This window comes from Doryrhamphus excisus, linkage group LG21 (assembly GCF_037039965.1).
Source record: "Doryrhamphus excisus strain RoL-2023G ecotype Guam linkage group LG21, RoL_Dexc_Guam_v1.1, whole genome shotgun sequence".
NCBI classification, from domain to species: Eukaryota; Metazoa; Chordata; class Actinopteri; order Syngnathiformes; family Syngnathidae; genus Doryrhamphus; species Doryrhamphus excisus.
This window is the reverse complement of record NC_136377.1, coordinates 12421648-12439759: the sequence shown is the minus strand read 5'-3', so window position 1 is coordinate 12439759 and position 18112 is coordinate 12421648. Positions and strand designations below refer to the sequence as shown.

Sequence of the window (18112 nt, the reverse complement as noted above, 5' to 3'; positions counted from 1 at the left end):
AACGCACCCTCTTTCCCTTGTGTGCTATGCTGACGCAATGCACGCACGCACGCACAATCCAATCTTCCCATCATGCCCCCCCACACAAAGTCATAGATTTAGGATGAGGTTCGTATGAGGGAGCCCTGACTTTCTGCTTCCTGCGCTACTCTTCCCGCTGGCCCACTTGGCCTATCTACTGCAGCAGCGGCCCGCTTTTTTTGTGCGCGAGTTGACCCCCCCCCCCCCCCCCGTGCTCTAGTTGCGTGGCTGTAAGCTGATGCTGAGTGATCACCGTTCACTGTCTGTGTGTGTGTGTGTGTCATTTGTGCTTGCTCTCCCCCCAGCATGCGTGCATGGATTCATCAGTGTGACCGCTGAGGTCCAACCATTGTTCATATGTGGGTTCTGTCTTTACCTTCTACTCAAACTGTGTCTAATTAACAGGAAGCTCCGTATGTGATGTACAAGAAAAACTATATGCAGCTGGAGGGGAATGACAGATATGAAGGCTACTGTGTCGATTTAGCTTCAGAAATTGCCAAACATGTGGGGATAAAATATAAGCTGTCTGTAGTTCCGGATGGCAAGTACGGAGCCAGAGATCCAGAGACTAAGACTTGGAACGGGATGGTGGGTGAACTGGTGTATGGGGTAAGTGTCACCTTCATGTATCGAGTGAAAAGTCACTACTTTGTGTGACATAACAGTGGAACTTCTGAGGCTGTACACAAACGGGGCCTTTGTTCAGATTTCCAAAACATTTTTAACAGTACAGCTAAACTTTTAAGTAGCATTTTCAGACATGTCACATTTGTAGCCAAAATTTATCGTAATCTACAAGGCCCAGTATATGATTTTGTACATACAGTAAAGTCTCGTTATATCGATATCGGTTAAAACGAATTACTACTTATTACAATACTATTTTCATTTCCCGGCAAATTTCTAGTCTTTTATGATATAATTAGCTCTGTTAGTACGATACCCGGTTATTATGATAATCCGGTTACTACGATGCCCTTTTCATCTCCCGCCAGCCAATTTGGTCTGCTTATATCGATACAAAAGCAGCTTAAATCAATCTTTGCTTAAGGATTTCAATACCAAAAAAGAACACGGCGAACGGCTGCTTCCAGTCAACTTTATTTTTCACACTTCCACCACCAGAGTGCAGCACACACAGCGGAAAACACCCGTCCCTCGCACCTACCCCTCCGGGTGGCAACACCTTCCTTATCGATAGTTCCGGGGTGAATTATGTCCCGGTAACCGGTAATCACTACAGCGTAAGTTTATTTTTATTTACTGTAGTACAAAATGTATTGTAGTACAAAAGCATGCTAGATACGCAATCCATGAACTCAAGGAGAAAATTACATGCCATATCAAAGATCCGCCCACTTTTAATGCAGTTCGGCGCAGGATCGGATATATGGATAGTCCGGTTATATCGGTATTTTTTCCGACTCCCGAGAATATCGATATAACGAGACTTTACTGTATCTATTGTTATGGGTGAGTATGAATGATGATGAAACAAATATGATGAGGCATATTTTTTCCAGAAACTATGCTCAAATGCCAAATTGGATGACTTTAAGGTCTTTTGAGTACAATTCTTATGTATTGTTGCTGAAATGAGCAAGAGTAAGACTCAATTATTTTTAAGCATCCATCAGTACCGTTGTACCTTACCACTTCATATGTCTCTGTTTTACTTTATGACAGTTTTTGTATTAATATTAATAATAATAATACATTTTATTTGTATAGCGCTTTTCAAAATACTCAAAGACACTTTACAGAAAAATGGAGTTGAATAAAAGCAAACAGTAAAGTAAATTTTAAAGTAAAATATTAAAATACAACATTCATCCATTTATACACAGTTAAAACATGAGTAAAAATTGACATATTCCTGGTTTAAATGAAACATTAAAATGGATAAATGAACTAAAATACAAATATAAGGCATTCAGAAGACTTAATCAAATACATGTTGTTGATATGCAGTATTCTACAATGCTAAAATGTGACTCAAAATTATGCCTTATTTATGTCTTAAATGGCTTATTATCTTTTATGTGCCCTGTCCTATTGGGTAACTGGGACTGGGAGGGGGTGTTATTTTATGTCTAGAGGGCTCTAATAATAACCATATTTTGAAAATCGTAAACAGGTTTTCTATGCTAACTATGAAAATATTCCATCCATCCATTTTCTATTCCACTTATCCTCATTAGGGCCGCAGGGTGGGGTATGCTGGAACCTATCCCAGCTGACTTCGGGCTGGTGGACTGCCAACCACAGGGCACATATAGACAAACAAATAACCGTTCGTCCATACTCTATTCATACCTATGGACAGTTTAGAGTCCATAGTTAACATAACATGTTTTTGGAATGTGGGAGGAAACTGGAGTATCCGGAGAAAACCCACGCATGCACGGGGAGAACATGCAAACTCCACACAGACATAATCACTTGGTTTGGAACCAATTAACCTGGATAAATGAGGAATGACTGATTTAAGGTTAGAATATTTAAGTATGTACTGAATGTTAAAAACATGTCAATGATAATTTGACTTGAAAAATGCTTGGCCTGGTCGTGTATCGGTGGCTATTTAACAGGGCTGTGACACTTCAGCAGAACACCCTGCACTTCTGAATGCAACCCCTTTTAATATTAGTGATGAACGCCAGCGTTTGGCTGGCACAACCTCTACTTTAACACAAGCTGTTGCACAAGTAGTTTCCGCCCCTCACATTGTATAAAATGTGTAAGTGAGATTGTTGGGGGTTGGATTAGAGGTGAATCTACCAGGCTGATTCACATTTCAAGAACTGCCCACATAAGCTTCTCCACCTCTGTCTTCCAACCCTCTTGCTTGGTTCATAATGGTGAGTTGGATCAAGACAAAGACACCAGCCAACACAAATGATGGTGACTCATCTCGGATAGAAGATCCTCTCTCTTGCACAGCATTCTGAACTCCCACATCCCTCTACATAAAACACACTGAAGTTCACTAGATGGCTAACTTATAAGCTGCAAGATGCTCAATGTTGGCTTTTTACCCACAACCGCTATACCAGAGGTAGGGAACCTATGGCTCGGGAGCCAGGTAGGGCTCTTTTGATGACTGTATCTGGCTCTCAAGCATTTCTTACCACAATAAAAATGTATTTTTGCTAACATTTTAAAGTAAACCATCACAGAAATTAAAAATAATATTCAAAATCAACAACTTTCTTATGCATTTTAATTCGTCCATCTATTTTCTACTGCAATACGGCCAACCATATCTATCTTTCCTGATGATATTTTCCAGGTCAAACACCAAAACTTGATTATTACTAGGTAATGCTGTAGTCTACCTCGGTCATTGAGATGTCAAAAAAAACATGTAAATATAAACTTTTCTCCTTTAGTCAAATAGCTAAAGCTGCAGAACCAAGCCTTCTGACGAAGATGGCCAAAAGAATGAAATACGTCTACGGAGTACGGTGCAAAACTATGCAGCAGCAGAAGTTGTATTAATGGCAACAAGTATTTGATTTATTATTAGACACTGCGCTGCTCACGAAAGTGTGCTGGCCACACCCCATTGGCGTGGGGTAGTGTGCCTGGTCTACGTAATTAGAGCCCATTATATCTAAAACTGTTGGTCTTACATAAAAATGCACACATTTTATTGCATTCAATGTTTAAAAAATGTATATGGCTCTCACAGATACACATTTTAAAATATCTGGCCTTCATGGCTCTCTTCGCCAAAAAGGTTCCCGACCCCTGCGCTATCCCAGCTGTCTTCGGCCGAGAGGCGGGGTACACCCTGGACTGATCGCCAGCCAATCACAGGGCACATATATAGACAAACAACCATTCACACTCACATTCATACCGATGGACAATTTAGAGTCGCCAATTAACCTAGCATGTTTTTGGAATGTGGGAGGAAACCGGAGTACCCGGAGAAAACCCACGCATGCACGGGGAGAACATGCAAACTCCACACAGAGATGGCCGAGGGTGGAATTGAACTACAGTAAAGTCTCGTTATATCGATATTCTCGGGAGTTGGAAAAAATACCGATATAACCGGACTATCCATATATCCGATCCTGCGCCGAACTGCATTAAAAGTGGGCGGATCTTTGATATGGCATGTAATTTTCTCCTTGAGTTCATGGATTGCGTATCTAGCATGCTTTTGTACTACAATACATTTTGTACTACAGTACATAAAAATAAACTTACGCTGTAGTGATTACTGGTTACCGGGACATAATTCACCCCGGAACTATCGATAGGGAAGGTGTTGCCACCCGGAGGGGTAGGCGCGAGGGACGGGTGTTTTCCGCTGTGTGTGCTGCACTCTGGTGGTGGAAGTGTGAAAAATAAAGTTGACTGGAAGCAGCCGTTCGCCGTGTTCTTTTTTGGTATTGAAATCCTTAAGCAAAGATTGATTTAAGCTGCTTTTGTATCGATATAAGCAGACCAAATTGGCTGGCGGGAGATGAAAAGGGCATCCTAGTAACCGGATTATCATAATAACCGTGTATCGTACTAACGGAGCTAATTATATCATAAAAGACTAGAAATTTGCCGGGAAATGAAAATAGTATCGTAATAAGTAGTAATTCGTTTTAACCGATATCGATATAACGAGACTTTACTGTAGCTGTGAGGTCTGCTGTGCAGCTTTAAACTAATATAGTCAGTGAAATTATGAACTCAGAAGAAAAACAAAGAAAAAGACAACAAAGGTCATCCTTTAGTAACTAATGTGTCTTTATTTTCGATGATGTGTGATGATGGTTTGAAATCGGAGTTTTGAGACATATTGTAATATCGTTCAGCTGTAGAGGTTCCACTGTTGTGTTATTTTCCCGAATATATTTTCCCTCTAACTGTCAGTGTGTCTGTTCCCCACTTCCACAGAGAGCTGACATAGCCGTGGCTCCTCTCACTATAACATTGGTACGAGAAGAAGTGATCGACTTCTCCAAACCCTTCATGAGCTTGGGCATCTCTATTATGATCAAGAAGCCTCAAAAGTCCAAACCGGGTGTCTTTTCCTTCCTGGATCCGCTGGCCTATGAGATTTGGATGTGTATAGTGTTCGCCTATATCGGCGTGAGCGTGGTGCTCTTCCTGGTGAGCCGCTTCAGTCCTTACGAGTGGCATCTGGATGAGAACGATGAGGCCAAAGACCCTCAGAGCCCCCCTGACCCGCCCAACGACTTTGGCATATTTAATAGCCTCTGGTTCTCCCTGGGTGCCTTCATGCAGCAAGGATGCGATATCTCGCCAAGGTTTGTTGCCGCGTTCCTTCTCCACCTCTCATCATCTCTTTGCATTTTATAGTCTCTTCCAAACATCTCCATCCCGCCATGGTGCATATACGTTATTTTAAAGTTTTCTTACTTGCCTCACGATACTCGGTCACATCTTTACTTGAAGCTGCGTGTGGGCAGCGGCGCCCTTCATCCACAAAATAACTTATATTCACCATGCTGAGGGCTGTAAAATGCACAGGGCTCATTTCATTGCCAAGTCTTACTTCCTTGTTGACTCTTGGAGGGCTACCGTGTTTTTGCTGCATGTCCCATTTTACGCTCATCAACTTGGTGCATATAACGCATTTCATGTGGAAACGTCTTGGCCGCCTTGCATTGATGAGGTGAAGTGACTGCATCACATCACATCATATCACATCACATCCAAAGCCATGTGACTCCATCCATCTTTCTTGTTCCGTTCCTGACCACTTCTTCAAGGATTCTCCAAGACCGCAAAGAAAAATCACAGTTTTCCCGCAGAAATGCTGAAAGATGCCGTTGCTGACACATTGTGGTTGACAAAGCATTTCATAGAAATAAGCCCCCTACTGGCTGTGAGCAGCACGGGGGATGGCATCGCAGCAATCTGATTGGCTGCATAGTAAGTGCTTTGTTCTTGATGGCAGCATCATGGCATCACCATTTACTTTTCTACCCAAAAGTCTGATACTTCGGACCTGTTTGGAAAGAGAAAAGTAATAGATCTCAAAGTCAAGCAATGGCAATGTCATCATGACTGTTAATGTTGGAAATGTTTTGTTTGTTTGTTGCAAAATAACAGTATAAATGCTTGACTCGGCATTTACACTGTTGTTTGCCTTCAACCATGCATACGTTGATGATTTTAAAAAATCATACATTTTCAATCACTCGCCTGCGTACACTGCAAAAACGGACATGTAAGCAAGATAAAATATCTGTGAACTGTCAATTACAAAGTTATGATGGTCATTTTAATTTTTATTGATTAATGAAGCAGAGTCATCAAAACAGCCATTGAGAAATATCATATTATATTTATAACACTACACTTCCAGTGGTATTTTACAAATCATTTATTCTTTTGAAAAGATTTTTCCTAAAGAGGAGTTGTCTTCTAGTATTTGGGCCAATATGATACATTTACCAACGTGCTTAATTTAAGCAGTATTAAGTATGAAAATGGAATCTTGCTTAGATGTCAGGCTTTGCAGTGTCAAGTGGATGAACAGTCAGCAAAAATCATGTTTTGGATGTTGTTATATATATATATACAGTAAAGTCTCGTTATATCGATATCGGTTATAACGAATTACTACTTATTACGATACTATTTTCATTTCCCGGCAAATTTCTAGTCTTTTATGATATAATTAGCTCAGTTAGTACGATACCCGGTTATTATGATAATCCGGTTACTACGATGCCCTTTTCATCTCCCGCCAGCCAATTTGGTCTGCTTATATCGATACAAAAGCAGCTTAAATCAATCTTTGCTTAAGGATTTCAATACCAAAAAAGAACACGGCGAACGGCTGCTTCCAGTCAACTTTATTTTTCACACTTCCACCACCAGAGTGCAGCACACACAGCGGAAAACACCCGTCCCTCGCGCCTACCCCTCCGGGTGGCAACACCTTCCCTATCGATAGTTCCGTGGTGAATTATGTCCCGGTAACCGGTAATCACTACAGCGTAAGTTTATTTTTATTTACTGTAGTACAAAATTTATTGTAGTACAAAAGCATGCTAGATACGCAATCCATGAACTCAAGGAGAAAATTACATGCCATATCAAAGATCCGCCCACTTTTAATGCAGTTCGGCGCAGGATCGGATATATGGATAGTCCGGTTATATCTGTATTTTTTCCGACTCCCGTGAATATCGATATAACGAGACTTTACTGTATATATACACTATACCTTATGTACAGTGGAACTTATGTTTTTGTCATTTATCCAATCCAAATATAGTCAGATGACAACTGAATTATACAAAAACTGAATTTTAAAAAATCTGTTCTCGACACCCAAAAATATTTTATAGAGAATAATTATAGTCTTAAGGGCAAAAGAGCAATACAAAGTACATATAACATGAATTAAACCTTCATTGAATAATAGTAAATACTCATTGAGTGGCGTAAGGAGAGGAGAGGGGGGCCGGGATGGAAGAGTTCAAAGCTGGACAGTTTTATTGTAAACGTAGTAAGCCACAGGTACAATCCTCATTTGTTATGTGTCGCCTGTAAACCATTCCTCCTGCAACCTGTGCTAACTTAGGAACTTTCACATTACACTCCTATTCTAACAGATTCTACTTTCATAGGTATTTGATCTTTGAATTTTATCAAAGTTCTTGCAGACTGTCTAACTCAGAGAAATACGCAGTGCTCTTGAATGCCTCATCAGCGCAGGATGAACAGTGCTAATTAGTAAGGAAAAAAGGAGACATCAGGAGTTTGTCGTCCTGTGCGGATTCTGTGGGCAAATAAACCATTCCTTGGCCCGGAATCTGTCTATTGTGTCCCAACTCTAAAAGACCCATGATCCATTCTTCACAGAGACAGTGGATTCTTTGTTTGGGCATTCGATTTTGCAAAATAAAAAAAAAATGTTTTGCAAGATAGACTAGTATGAACTGTTGGGTCGTACAATAACCGAGACTGTATGTAAATTGATACGTATTTTGGGCAATAATTTTCATTGAAAACCACTGTATATACCAGGGGTGGGCAAACTACGGCCCGGGGGCCACATCCGGCCCGCCAAGTGTTTGAATACGGCCCGCCCAATCTTTCCAAAGTATTTCATTTAAACTCAACATACAACCTGGCATCATGGCCTGAGCCAACCTTTTGATGGTTTTATCAATTTCGTTTTTTGACATGGTCTGTTGTTTACAAAGTGCTCCTGAAAAAAGGGACACAAGCACATAATAATAATTATTATTATTATTATTAGATTATTATTAGATTATTATAATTATTATTAGAGCTATTATGATTATTATAATTATTATATTAATGCTAATTATATTAATTATATATAATATTATTGTTATATTTGCATATTTTACATAATAATAATATAATAATTATTATTTTAATTTTATTGTAATTATTATAATATTTTATTATTTTTAAAATATTTAAATATAACTATAAAATAATAAATAATAATAGCAGATTGCATGACAATTTTACAGATACAATAATAATATAGTCTGCCCCCCGTAAATTTTGTCATATCAATGCGGCCCGCGAGTCAAAAAGTTTGCCCACCCCTGGTATATACAGTGTATATATTGCCCAGATTTTATTTGTGTTTTCAGAATTTACAGTATTAAGACACCCTTTTTTTTAGGCTTGTATTTTTTTATTTTTTTTTTACCACTGTCGATGTAAGAAAAGTAGCTTTTAGCTGTGTTAAATAATGTCATTGGCTAATTTGCATGTAGAATGTTGTCACAAATACTGGAGGGAAAAAGAATAAGGCAAAAAAAGTGATTTAAAAACAATTGAACTCGGCCATCACTTCATGAAAATAAAATGAATGTTAATAATTTATCCCTGAAAGTCTGGACAGCGTAATAATTACAGTCTCCACTACTTGTTTAGCTTGCCAAATAATGTTCCTCCATCACATGTTCTGACACACTGACAGGTAAGTGTTTGACTTTCAATGAGGCAAAGGCGGACCTCCACTATGTTCTCATTGCCTGCTTGTGATTGCATTGGGGCGGGGTGGACCTCTCGGCAGCACTCGCTGCTGCTCAGTGAAAACATAAAAGAATAATCCGTAATTTCACTTTGAAGTCCCTAAATACCAGAAAAATGTCCACCGACATCAGACAAAGTCGCTAGATTTGTCACTAGTCGCTTTGGAGAAGTGACAAAGTCGCCAAAGTTGGCAACTGACATTGACTTTTTTTGGGTTAATTTTGACAAGTTTGAAAAATAAGTGCTTAAGAGGAACAGCAATGACCCAAACATGAGTACAATAAGAGAAAAATAATAATAATAATAATAATGTAGTCTATTGAAGCAGTTAAAGTGAAAAAGTGTCCTCCTGCTGCTCTTACGTCTCCATCCCCTCTGCTTTCTCCTGCCAGATCGCTGTCAGGTCGCATCGTTGGAGGAGTGTGGTGGTTCTTCACCCTCATTATCATCTCCTCCTACACGGCCAACCTGGCTGCCTTCCTCACAGTGGAGAGGATGGTTTCTCCCATCGAAAGTGCCGAGGACTTGGCCAAGCAGACAGAGATCGCCTATGGGACGTTGGACTCAGGTTCGACCAAGGAGTTTTTTCGGGTGAGTTTGTCGCTTTCCATTCAATAGTACATTCAATTATTTTCTAAAATTATAACCAATTTCTTTTTTCTAGAGATATAACACTTTCAGTGCATTTTCTCACACGTATTTGTCATTCCTGCATGCTCTGTGCTGTCATTCTAACACTGCAAGTGTACAGACACCCGTCCCTGAAGCCATTCCGGTTTCTTGGCGGTTGATAAAATATCTAATCTAGTGAGAATGCTCGTGTAAATATGCATTAATACAATAATTGGAGGAGCATTGTCAGTAGTCCACTAGGATCACAATGAAAGCAAGTGTTGCTCCCCAGAGAGAAGGTAAGCGAGGAAATATTTTGGCAATATTACTTCCTTTGGGGAACGTTCTTGTTCGTGTGTTTAACAGTGGAAGAGAATGAGCATGGGTTTGTGTTTGTCTGTGCAGTCTATTTTTAAAAGCATTGTCTGAAAGCAGCGACAAGAAGCAATCGCTGTGATTAGTGGGTTACCTCGCTGCACCCTGCAGGTCTTGAATTGGAGGGGAAAAGGTTTTGCATGGGAAATGAGATTTCAGCCAGGCTGAACGGTGCTTGTAACTTTTACCTATTGTGGATAAAACTTTACATACGCCAGAATAGTCGTAAATTGAGTAGTTTAAGCTTACAGTAAAGTCTTGTTATATCGATATCAGTTATAACGAATTACTACTTATTACGATACTATTTTCATTTCCTGGCAAATTTCTAGTCTTTTATGATATAATTAGCTCCGTTAGTACGATACCCGGTTATTATGATAATCTGGTTACTACGATGCCCTTTTCATCTCCCGCCAGCCAATTTGGTCTGCTTATATCGATACAAAAGCAGCTTAAATCAATCTTTGCTTAAGGATTTCAATACCAAAAAAGAACACGGCGAACGGCTGCTTCCAGTCAACTTTATTTTTCACACTTCCACCACCAGAGTGCAGCACACACAGCGGAAAACACCCGTCCCTCGCGCCTACCCCTCTGGGTGGCAACACCTTCCCTATCGATAGTTCCGGGGTGAATTATGTCCCGGTAACCGGTAATCACTACAGCGTACGTTTATTTTTATTTACTGTAGTACAACATTTATTGTAGTACAAAAGCATGCTAGATACGCAATCCATGAACTCAAGGAGAAAATTACATGCCATATCAAAGATCCGCCCACTTTTAATGCAGTTCGGCGCAGGATCGGATATATGGATAGTCCGGTTATTTCGGTATTTTTTCCGACTTGCGAGAATATCGATATAACGAGACTTTACTGTATTTATAACACAGCTTTTCAAGAAATTACCCTTTGATACAAAGGAAAGTTACAGCTTATATAACAGTGTCTATGTACTGTCACCTCAAAATAAAGAAAAATATAACATAAAATAAAACATAAAATATTCACAAATTAACAAATCTTGATTTTTGTGGTTATAAACAGCCTATTATTAGTCAAAAAGAAGGCACATTTAAGCAAGTGTTATGTATTCTTAGCCTAAATTAAGCCTAAAAATGGCTAAATAAACTACAATCCAAATCCGGTATGATTCACATTCAATCTGCGGTGAGACACACAAGCACCAGACCTGACTGCTGCAAGCAACAGGCTTTTGTGACAGATTTGAATGATCTCATAACAGGCACAGTAATCCCTAATAAAAACACAAGCACCGTTACCACAGTAACCCACACCGAACTGGACCTCGACTGAACCCCTAACGCCACTAGCACAGAACACATTCATAGCAATACAAACAAGCGCAAGTCATATTTATGCCTTAAATGGCTTATTTTTATTTTTTAGGGGTGTAAAGGTGACTATAGGGGTGCTATATCATGTCTAGAAGGCTCTAATAATGTTAAAAAAACAGGTTTTCTATGCTCTGACAACAAACATATCCCTTTTATAAATGAGGAATCGCACGTTGTTTGGGTGTGGAACCAATTAACTGCGGTGAACGGGGGCTTACTGTACACCCCTACATCAAAATATCTTCACTGTCTTCATGTATCTATTTTTTAGATTAGCTTTATTTTGGATGGAGCTACACATTACCTGGAAAGGTTTTTCCAGGTAGTCACCACTCTATTGTCTTTTAACAATAATAATAATAATAATAATAATAGTAACTCTGTGATTGGCTGGCCACCAGTCCAGGGTGAAGACAGCTGGGATAGGCTCCAGCACCCCCACGACCCTGATGAGGATAAGCAGAAGAAAATGAATGAATTATAGTAACTGTAATAGGTCTTTGTGCTCGGGTCCTTAATCCCTAAATTAATAACTTACTAATGAATTAATTACAGTTAATAAAAACTTGCTGCTGACATGTTGTGGGCATGAAAGTACCCCGGGATCAGTACCGTTATCAGCCATTACTGTCATGTGTTTACATGAACACTGCGATGAACTCAAATTGTGCATATGTCAGGAATGATTCACATACCATCGCCCAGACACACAATCTGTTACATTTGCAGTGAATTATTTATATTGCTGTAGAGCTCAAGTCTGATTCATTGATTAAACACTAAATATGCACATCATAAAATAGACTGTGAGTGAAAAGAACTCCATTTCCCTTTATGGCAGGACTTGTGCAATGAATTGTTATAGTGATGCAGTCATTTTTGGAGGCTTTTCTGCTTTTGTGCTTGCCCTAGTCCTTATGAAGTGTCATGCTCTAGGCAACGGGGTGACAAACAGCCTCTTGAAGACATTTAGAGGTAATGAAAAGTTTTCTCGTTTTTTTTTTTTTTTTCCTCTCGCTCAAACCATTCAGAAGGTCACATTATCCCAGTTTAATGCAGCATCACTCCGCTGCCATGTACTCCAGCTCCCTGGGGTGGTGTGTGTGTGTGTGTGTGTGTGTGTGTGTGTGTGTGGTATTGAACCGAGCTAAAAAGGTGAGCTGTCTCACATACACAGAAAGATGGTTCAGGAGTTTACACTATGCAATGACAAATAGATGTCAATCATATCTTAGACTTTAGGGGTGCTATTTAATATCTAGAGGGCTCTAATGATGTTAAAAACAGAGCTCTGTTAACTATCTCTCAGTCTCCTACAGACACGGGGGCTGTAAGTTTAATTTTTTTTTCAGTGAATGAGTGTAAAGGTGACTATAGGGGTGCTATTTAATATCTAGAGGGCTCTAATAATGTTAAAAACTGAGCCCTGTTAACTATCTCTCAGTCTCCTACAGACACGGGGGCTGTAAGTTTAATTTTTTTTTCAGTGAATGAGTGTAAAGGTGACTACAGGGGTGCTATTTAATATCTAGAGGGCTCTAATGATGTTAAAAACGGAGCTCTGTTAACTATCTCTCAGTCTCCTACAGACACAGGGGCTGTAAGTTTAATTTTTTTTCAGTGAATGAGTGTAAAGGTGACTATAGGGGTGCTATTTCATATCTAGAGGGCTCTAATAATGTTAAAAACGGAGCTCTGTTAACTATCTCTCAGTCTCCTACACACACAGGGGCTGTAAGTTTAAATATTTTTTTTTCAATGAAATGTGAGTGTAAAGGTGACTATAGGGGTGCTATTTCAAGTCCAGGGGGCTCTAAAAACAGAAAAAAAATATTACATTTATAAATGAGGACTCTCACTTTGCTGAAATTCACTTATCAAATTAGCAATGCAGCTCTGTAACTATGCAACAAGGACAGCTCATTAGCATTAAAGCTACAGACACACAAAATGCCACGTTCCCAGTACCTTTAAACGTGTTAAAGGTACACTGGCTTATAATGAGAAGAACACCTCCATGGTGGCCTGGAATCACCTTTAGTGGTCTTTCATTTTGTCACACCAGCGCTTCTTGTATATTGTAAGGGTGCTAGCCACTTTAGCCACAGTGCTAATGGAATATTGATGTAATATATGCTTCATTGAAAACATGATAGCTTCCACTTCCTTCCATTTGCAGTTCATTTCAGTAATTTCCTGCTTACTTACTGATACAGCCGCCATGAATGAAAAGGTTTCATATATAGGCTGACTAATTAAAATAAGAAACAAATTCCCGTGACACCAAGCTGTGCCCTGCCGGTTGGGGCAGACAAGGACGAGGTCATTCCCTCCTGTTAAGCCCGAGTCGGAACACGGCCTGTCATTTATCTCTGCTGTGCTGCCAGATTGTCTGACCTCAGGCAGCTGGCAGAGAGCCCGCTACGTCTCTGCCTCAAAGCAAGACCTAACTGCACTCAATTAGCTGGAATACAATGGACTGATAACTGTGGACTTAAAAAGAGGCAATATGGATGAAGCGCAAACGCTGATGTCATTTTACTGCGTACTTCAGAGAGCGTCTGCTTTTGTCTTGTACTTGTTTACTAGTGTAAGTATGTGTCAAATATAATACATGATTATGCAAGCCGTGAGGACAAGCGGCATAGAGACGTATTTTGTTGCTTTACGACATTCGGTGGTCACGAATACGCTCCAGTAAATTCATTAAAAACGTAATCTTGGTCTGTAAACCCGAGAGAAGTATTTACAAAGCTGGTCGGTGGACGAATAAGGATGCAGTGAAGGTTTTATTACTGCATTTATAATAATAATAATAATAATAATAATAATACAGTTAAGTCTCGTTATATCGATATTCTCGGGAGTCGGAAAAAATACCGATATAACCGGACTATCCATATATCCGATCCTGCGCCGAACTGCATTAAAAGTGGGCGGATCTTTGATATGGCATGTAATTTTCTCCTTGAGTTCATGGATTGCGTATCTAGCATGCTTTTGTACTACAATACATTTTGTACTACAGTAAATAAAAATAAACTTACACTGTAGTGATTACCGGTTACCGGGACATAATTCACCCCAGAACTATCGATAGGGAAGGTGTTGCCACCCGGAGGGGTAGGCGCGAGGGACGGGGGTTTTCATGTCTTTCATGCCTTTACGTAGCAAGAGAGTGCAAGTTAATGTTGGCAAGAAAAATAAAGTTTTCTCCCAAATTCGACACTCCGCCTCAGACTCCAGTTCTTCGGCGCTTCAATGCATTAAATAAAAATTATTTCTTTTCTAAAATTCAACCAATGCAAAATCCTCACGCTTCAGCAGACAAAACCATAAACATTGTTGCAAAAAAATGATTGCATTCATATACATAACACAATTCGGTTAAAGTCAGATGGGTCACATTTTTTTTCAACATTTATTATTTTCATAACGCACTCTTGCAACTCAGTACATGTATGAGTACATGTATGGAAAACAAAAACTGCAACGTTTACATTACTATTATTGTACTTATTCTGCAATACGTACTTTAAAAAAATCTTCCATCTTCTTCTGCTTCCTCTTTTCACCTTTTAACACAAACGATTCAATATTGTTTAACATTTCTAAACAATCTGATGCATTTTCTCTCGACTCTAAGTAACCTCGTAATTCCATAACACTTTGCAATCAAAGATTGATTTAAGCTGCTTTTGTATCGATATAAGCAGACCAAATTGGCTGGCGGGAGATGAAAAGGGCATCGTAGTAACCGGATTATCATAATAACCGGGTATCATACTAACGGAGCTAATTATATCATAAAAGACTAGAAATTTGCCGGGAAATGAAAATAGTATCGTAATAAGTAGTAATTCGTTATAACCGATATCGATATAACGAGACTTTACTGTAATACATTTTATTTGTATAGCGCTTTTCAAGATACTCAAAGACACTTTAAAGAAGAATGAAGTTGAATAAAGCAAGTAAACAGAATAGAAGACACACCAAAATACAACATTCATTGGTTAATACTTTGTGTACTTTGTGTGTGATTTAGGAATAAGTTCCGATGAAAACTCATCACAGTCTGGAAATGTAACTTATTCATAACCTGTACATAAGACTAAATATACCTCATATTACTGCAAACTGCAACCACAATAACAAACATATTGTTGCATTAATACTTTGTTCATGAAATCAGAGGTGTATCAGTAATCCTTTCCTCTGTGACTATAATACCGTTGAGTGGTTAGCATGCTGGCAACACAGCTACGATAACCAGGTTCGTTTTCCCCACTTTGTCATCTCTGTGTGGAATTTGCATGTTCTCCCCATGCATCCGTGTTTTTTCTCCGGGTACTCCGGTTTCCTCCCACATTCCAAAAACATGCTAGGTTAATTGGTGACTCCAAATTGTCCATAGGTATGAATGTGAGTGTGAATGGTTGTTTGTCTATATGTGCCCTGTGATTGGCTGGCGACCAGTCCAGGGTACCAGCTGGGATAAGCTCCAGCATACCCGCGACCCTAGTGAGGATAATCATGCACGAGCAATGTTTTCTGAAACATGTTTGGATGTTACTCATGCTTTTCTATCAATTAGGATAATCGAAAACTATTGAGTTCACATTAAAAATAGTCCAATATCTTCCCATGTGACATTGTATTGTACAGTAAAGTCTTGTTATATAGATATTGTCGGGAATTGGAAAAAATATCGATATAACCGGACTGTCGATATATCCGATCCTGCGCCGAACTGCATTAAAAGTGGGCAATAATGCACTTGACATTGTTCTATAGTATAGAACAATGTCGAGCAGCTTAAATCAATCTTTGCTTAAGGATTTCAATACCAAAAAAGATCACGGCGAACGGCTGCTTCCAGTCAACTTTATTTTTCACACTTCCACCACCAGAGCGCAGCACACACACCGATTCCCGCACTTCCTGGTTCACAGGTCATGCTCAACCCGCCCCACATAGCTAGCCAAACACATGCCTGCAACAGAAGAACCAACTGCGTGCGATAAAAAGATATCTGAATACAACACAATTAAATACATGTATTTGTACGCTTGTGTCTTCGTTGGAATAGGTGTGTATGCTATGTCAGTTGGTTCTTCTGTTGCAGGCATGTGTTTGGCCAGCTATGTGGGGCGGGTTGAGCATGACCTGTGAACCAGGAAGTGCGGGAATCGCTGTGTGTGCTGCGCTCTGGTGGTGGAAGTGTGAAAAATAAAGTTGACTGGAAGCAGCCGTTCGCCGTGTTCTTTTTTGGTATTGAAATCCTTAAGCAAAGATTGATTTAAGCTGCTTTTGTATCGATATAAGCAGACCAAATTGGCTGGCGGGAGATGAAAAGGGCATCGTAGTAACCGGATTATCATAATAACCGGGTATCGTACTAACGGAACTAATTATATCATAAAAGACTAGAAATTTGCCGGGAAATGAAAACAGTATCGTAATAAGCAGTACTTCGTTATAACCGATATCGATATAACGAGACTTTACTGTATTATTATTATGACTGCCAGTGCTTCTGAGTGCACAACTAACTCTCTTCTCTTTCTTTCCCTTGGAACGCAGCGCTCCAAAATAGCGGTTTATGAGAAAATGTGGTCATACATGAAATCAGCGGAACCGTCGGTGTTTGCCAAGACAACACCCGACGGGGTCTCCCGGGTACGAAAGTCGAAGGGCAAGTTCGCCTTTCTCCTGGAGTCCACTATGAATGAATACATAGAGCAGCGGAAGCCGTGCGACACCATGAAAGTGGGCGGCAACCTCGACTCTAAAGGCTACGGCGTGGCCACACCAAAAGGCTCGGCATTAAGGTGGGTGGGATAATATAACAATGTGCTCCATGTTGTTATAGTATTCCACCTACCCTGATGCCACCTTTTCTCATTTTCTTCCCCCTGAATTGTTGACCAGTATAACTGAATCCAGCCAACACATTGAGCCATCTTCTGTTCCGTCTGTCTGCTTCCTCCTGTCTCCTTCACCTTTGCCATCATTTCAGTGTCCTCCATCTCTGATCGTTCTCCCCTTCAGCCACTTCCTCCCACTTGTTTGTGCGCTGCCTTCGCTTGGAATTGAACTCCTGAATGAACTCCTGTCTTTTTTTGTGCACATGCAAGTGGAGAGAAACATGTGATGAATGTTGAGCAGCATGCTGGATGTCCTCTTTGCTAACTTACAATGTGACCCTCCATGCCACCTCTCTCAGTATTTCTTTGACCTTTTCCACACTAGTGAAAATCTCTACCAATTTGTCCCTTCCGTGCTCCCCCTATGAACCATTGATATTGACCACTATTATTATCACTATTAGATTTCTCACGGACCTGTTCCTTTTTTTCTTACAAGTTATGTTTTATCGTTTCAAGAAATGCTGTTAACCTGGCAGTGTTAAAACTGAATGAGCAAGGCCTCTTGGACAAATTGAAAAACAAATGGTGGTACGACAAGGGAGAGTGCGGCAGCGGGGGAGGTGACTCTAAGGTCAGCCTCAATGTCACCAAAGTCGGGTGTCCTCAAGTAGAGTAATCGGCAAGGCTGACGTCACGTCAAGTTAACTTTTAAGGATAAATGATGTTGATTTTGACAATTATCGTGCCACTGTGATCAACTGGAAACCCTTTACTAGTGCAACGCAAGGGAGTCGGCGTGTGGCTATGAAAGATGGGAAGCCTTTTTGCCCGTTTTTTATAACCACATGCCAACAAGG

The 18112-nt window shown here is 39.9% G+C and overlaps 1 protein-coding gene across 6 annotated transcripts in view; it reads left to right on the top strand.

Annotated features, from left to right (window-relative positions):
* The window catches only part of LOC131137771 (glutamate receptor 3), a 102564-nt gene that overhangs the window by 70247 nt on the left and 14205 nt on the right, over nucleotides 1–18112 (top strand). For 4 of the 6 annotated variants that reach the window (XR_009131973.2, XM_058086020.2, XM_078787548.1 and 1 more), the window contains 5 exons: nucleotides 427–633; nucleotides 4930–5303; nucleotides 9426–9624; nucleotides 16969–17216; nucleotides 17772–17886. Coding sequence is in view for 5 of the 6 variants with exons in the window: in XM_058086020.2 (XP_057942003.1) it covers nucleotides 427–633; nucleotides 4930–5303; nucleotides 9426–9624; nucleotides 16969–17216; nucleotides 17772–17886 (1143 nt within the window). In the remaining variant the exon portion in view is untranslated. The remainder of the gene's footprint in view (nucleotides 1–426; nucleotides 634–4929; nucleotides 5304–9425; nucleotides 9625–16968; nucleotides 17217–17771; nucleotides 17887–18112) is intronic. The other 2 variants (XM_058086021.2, XM_058086027.2) reach the window with 1 other exon arrangement.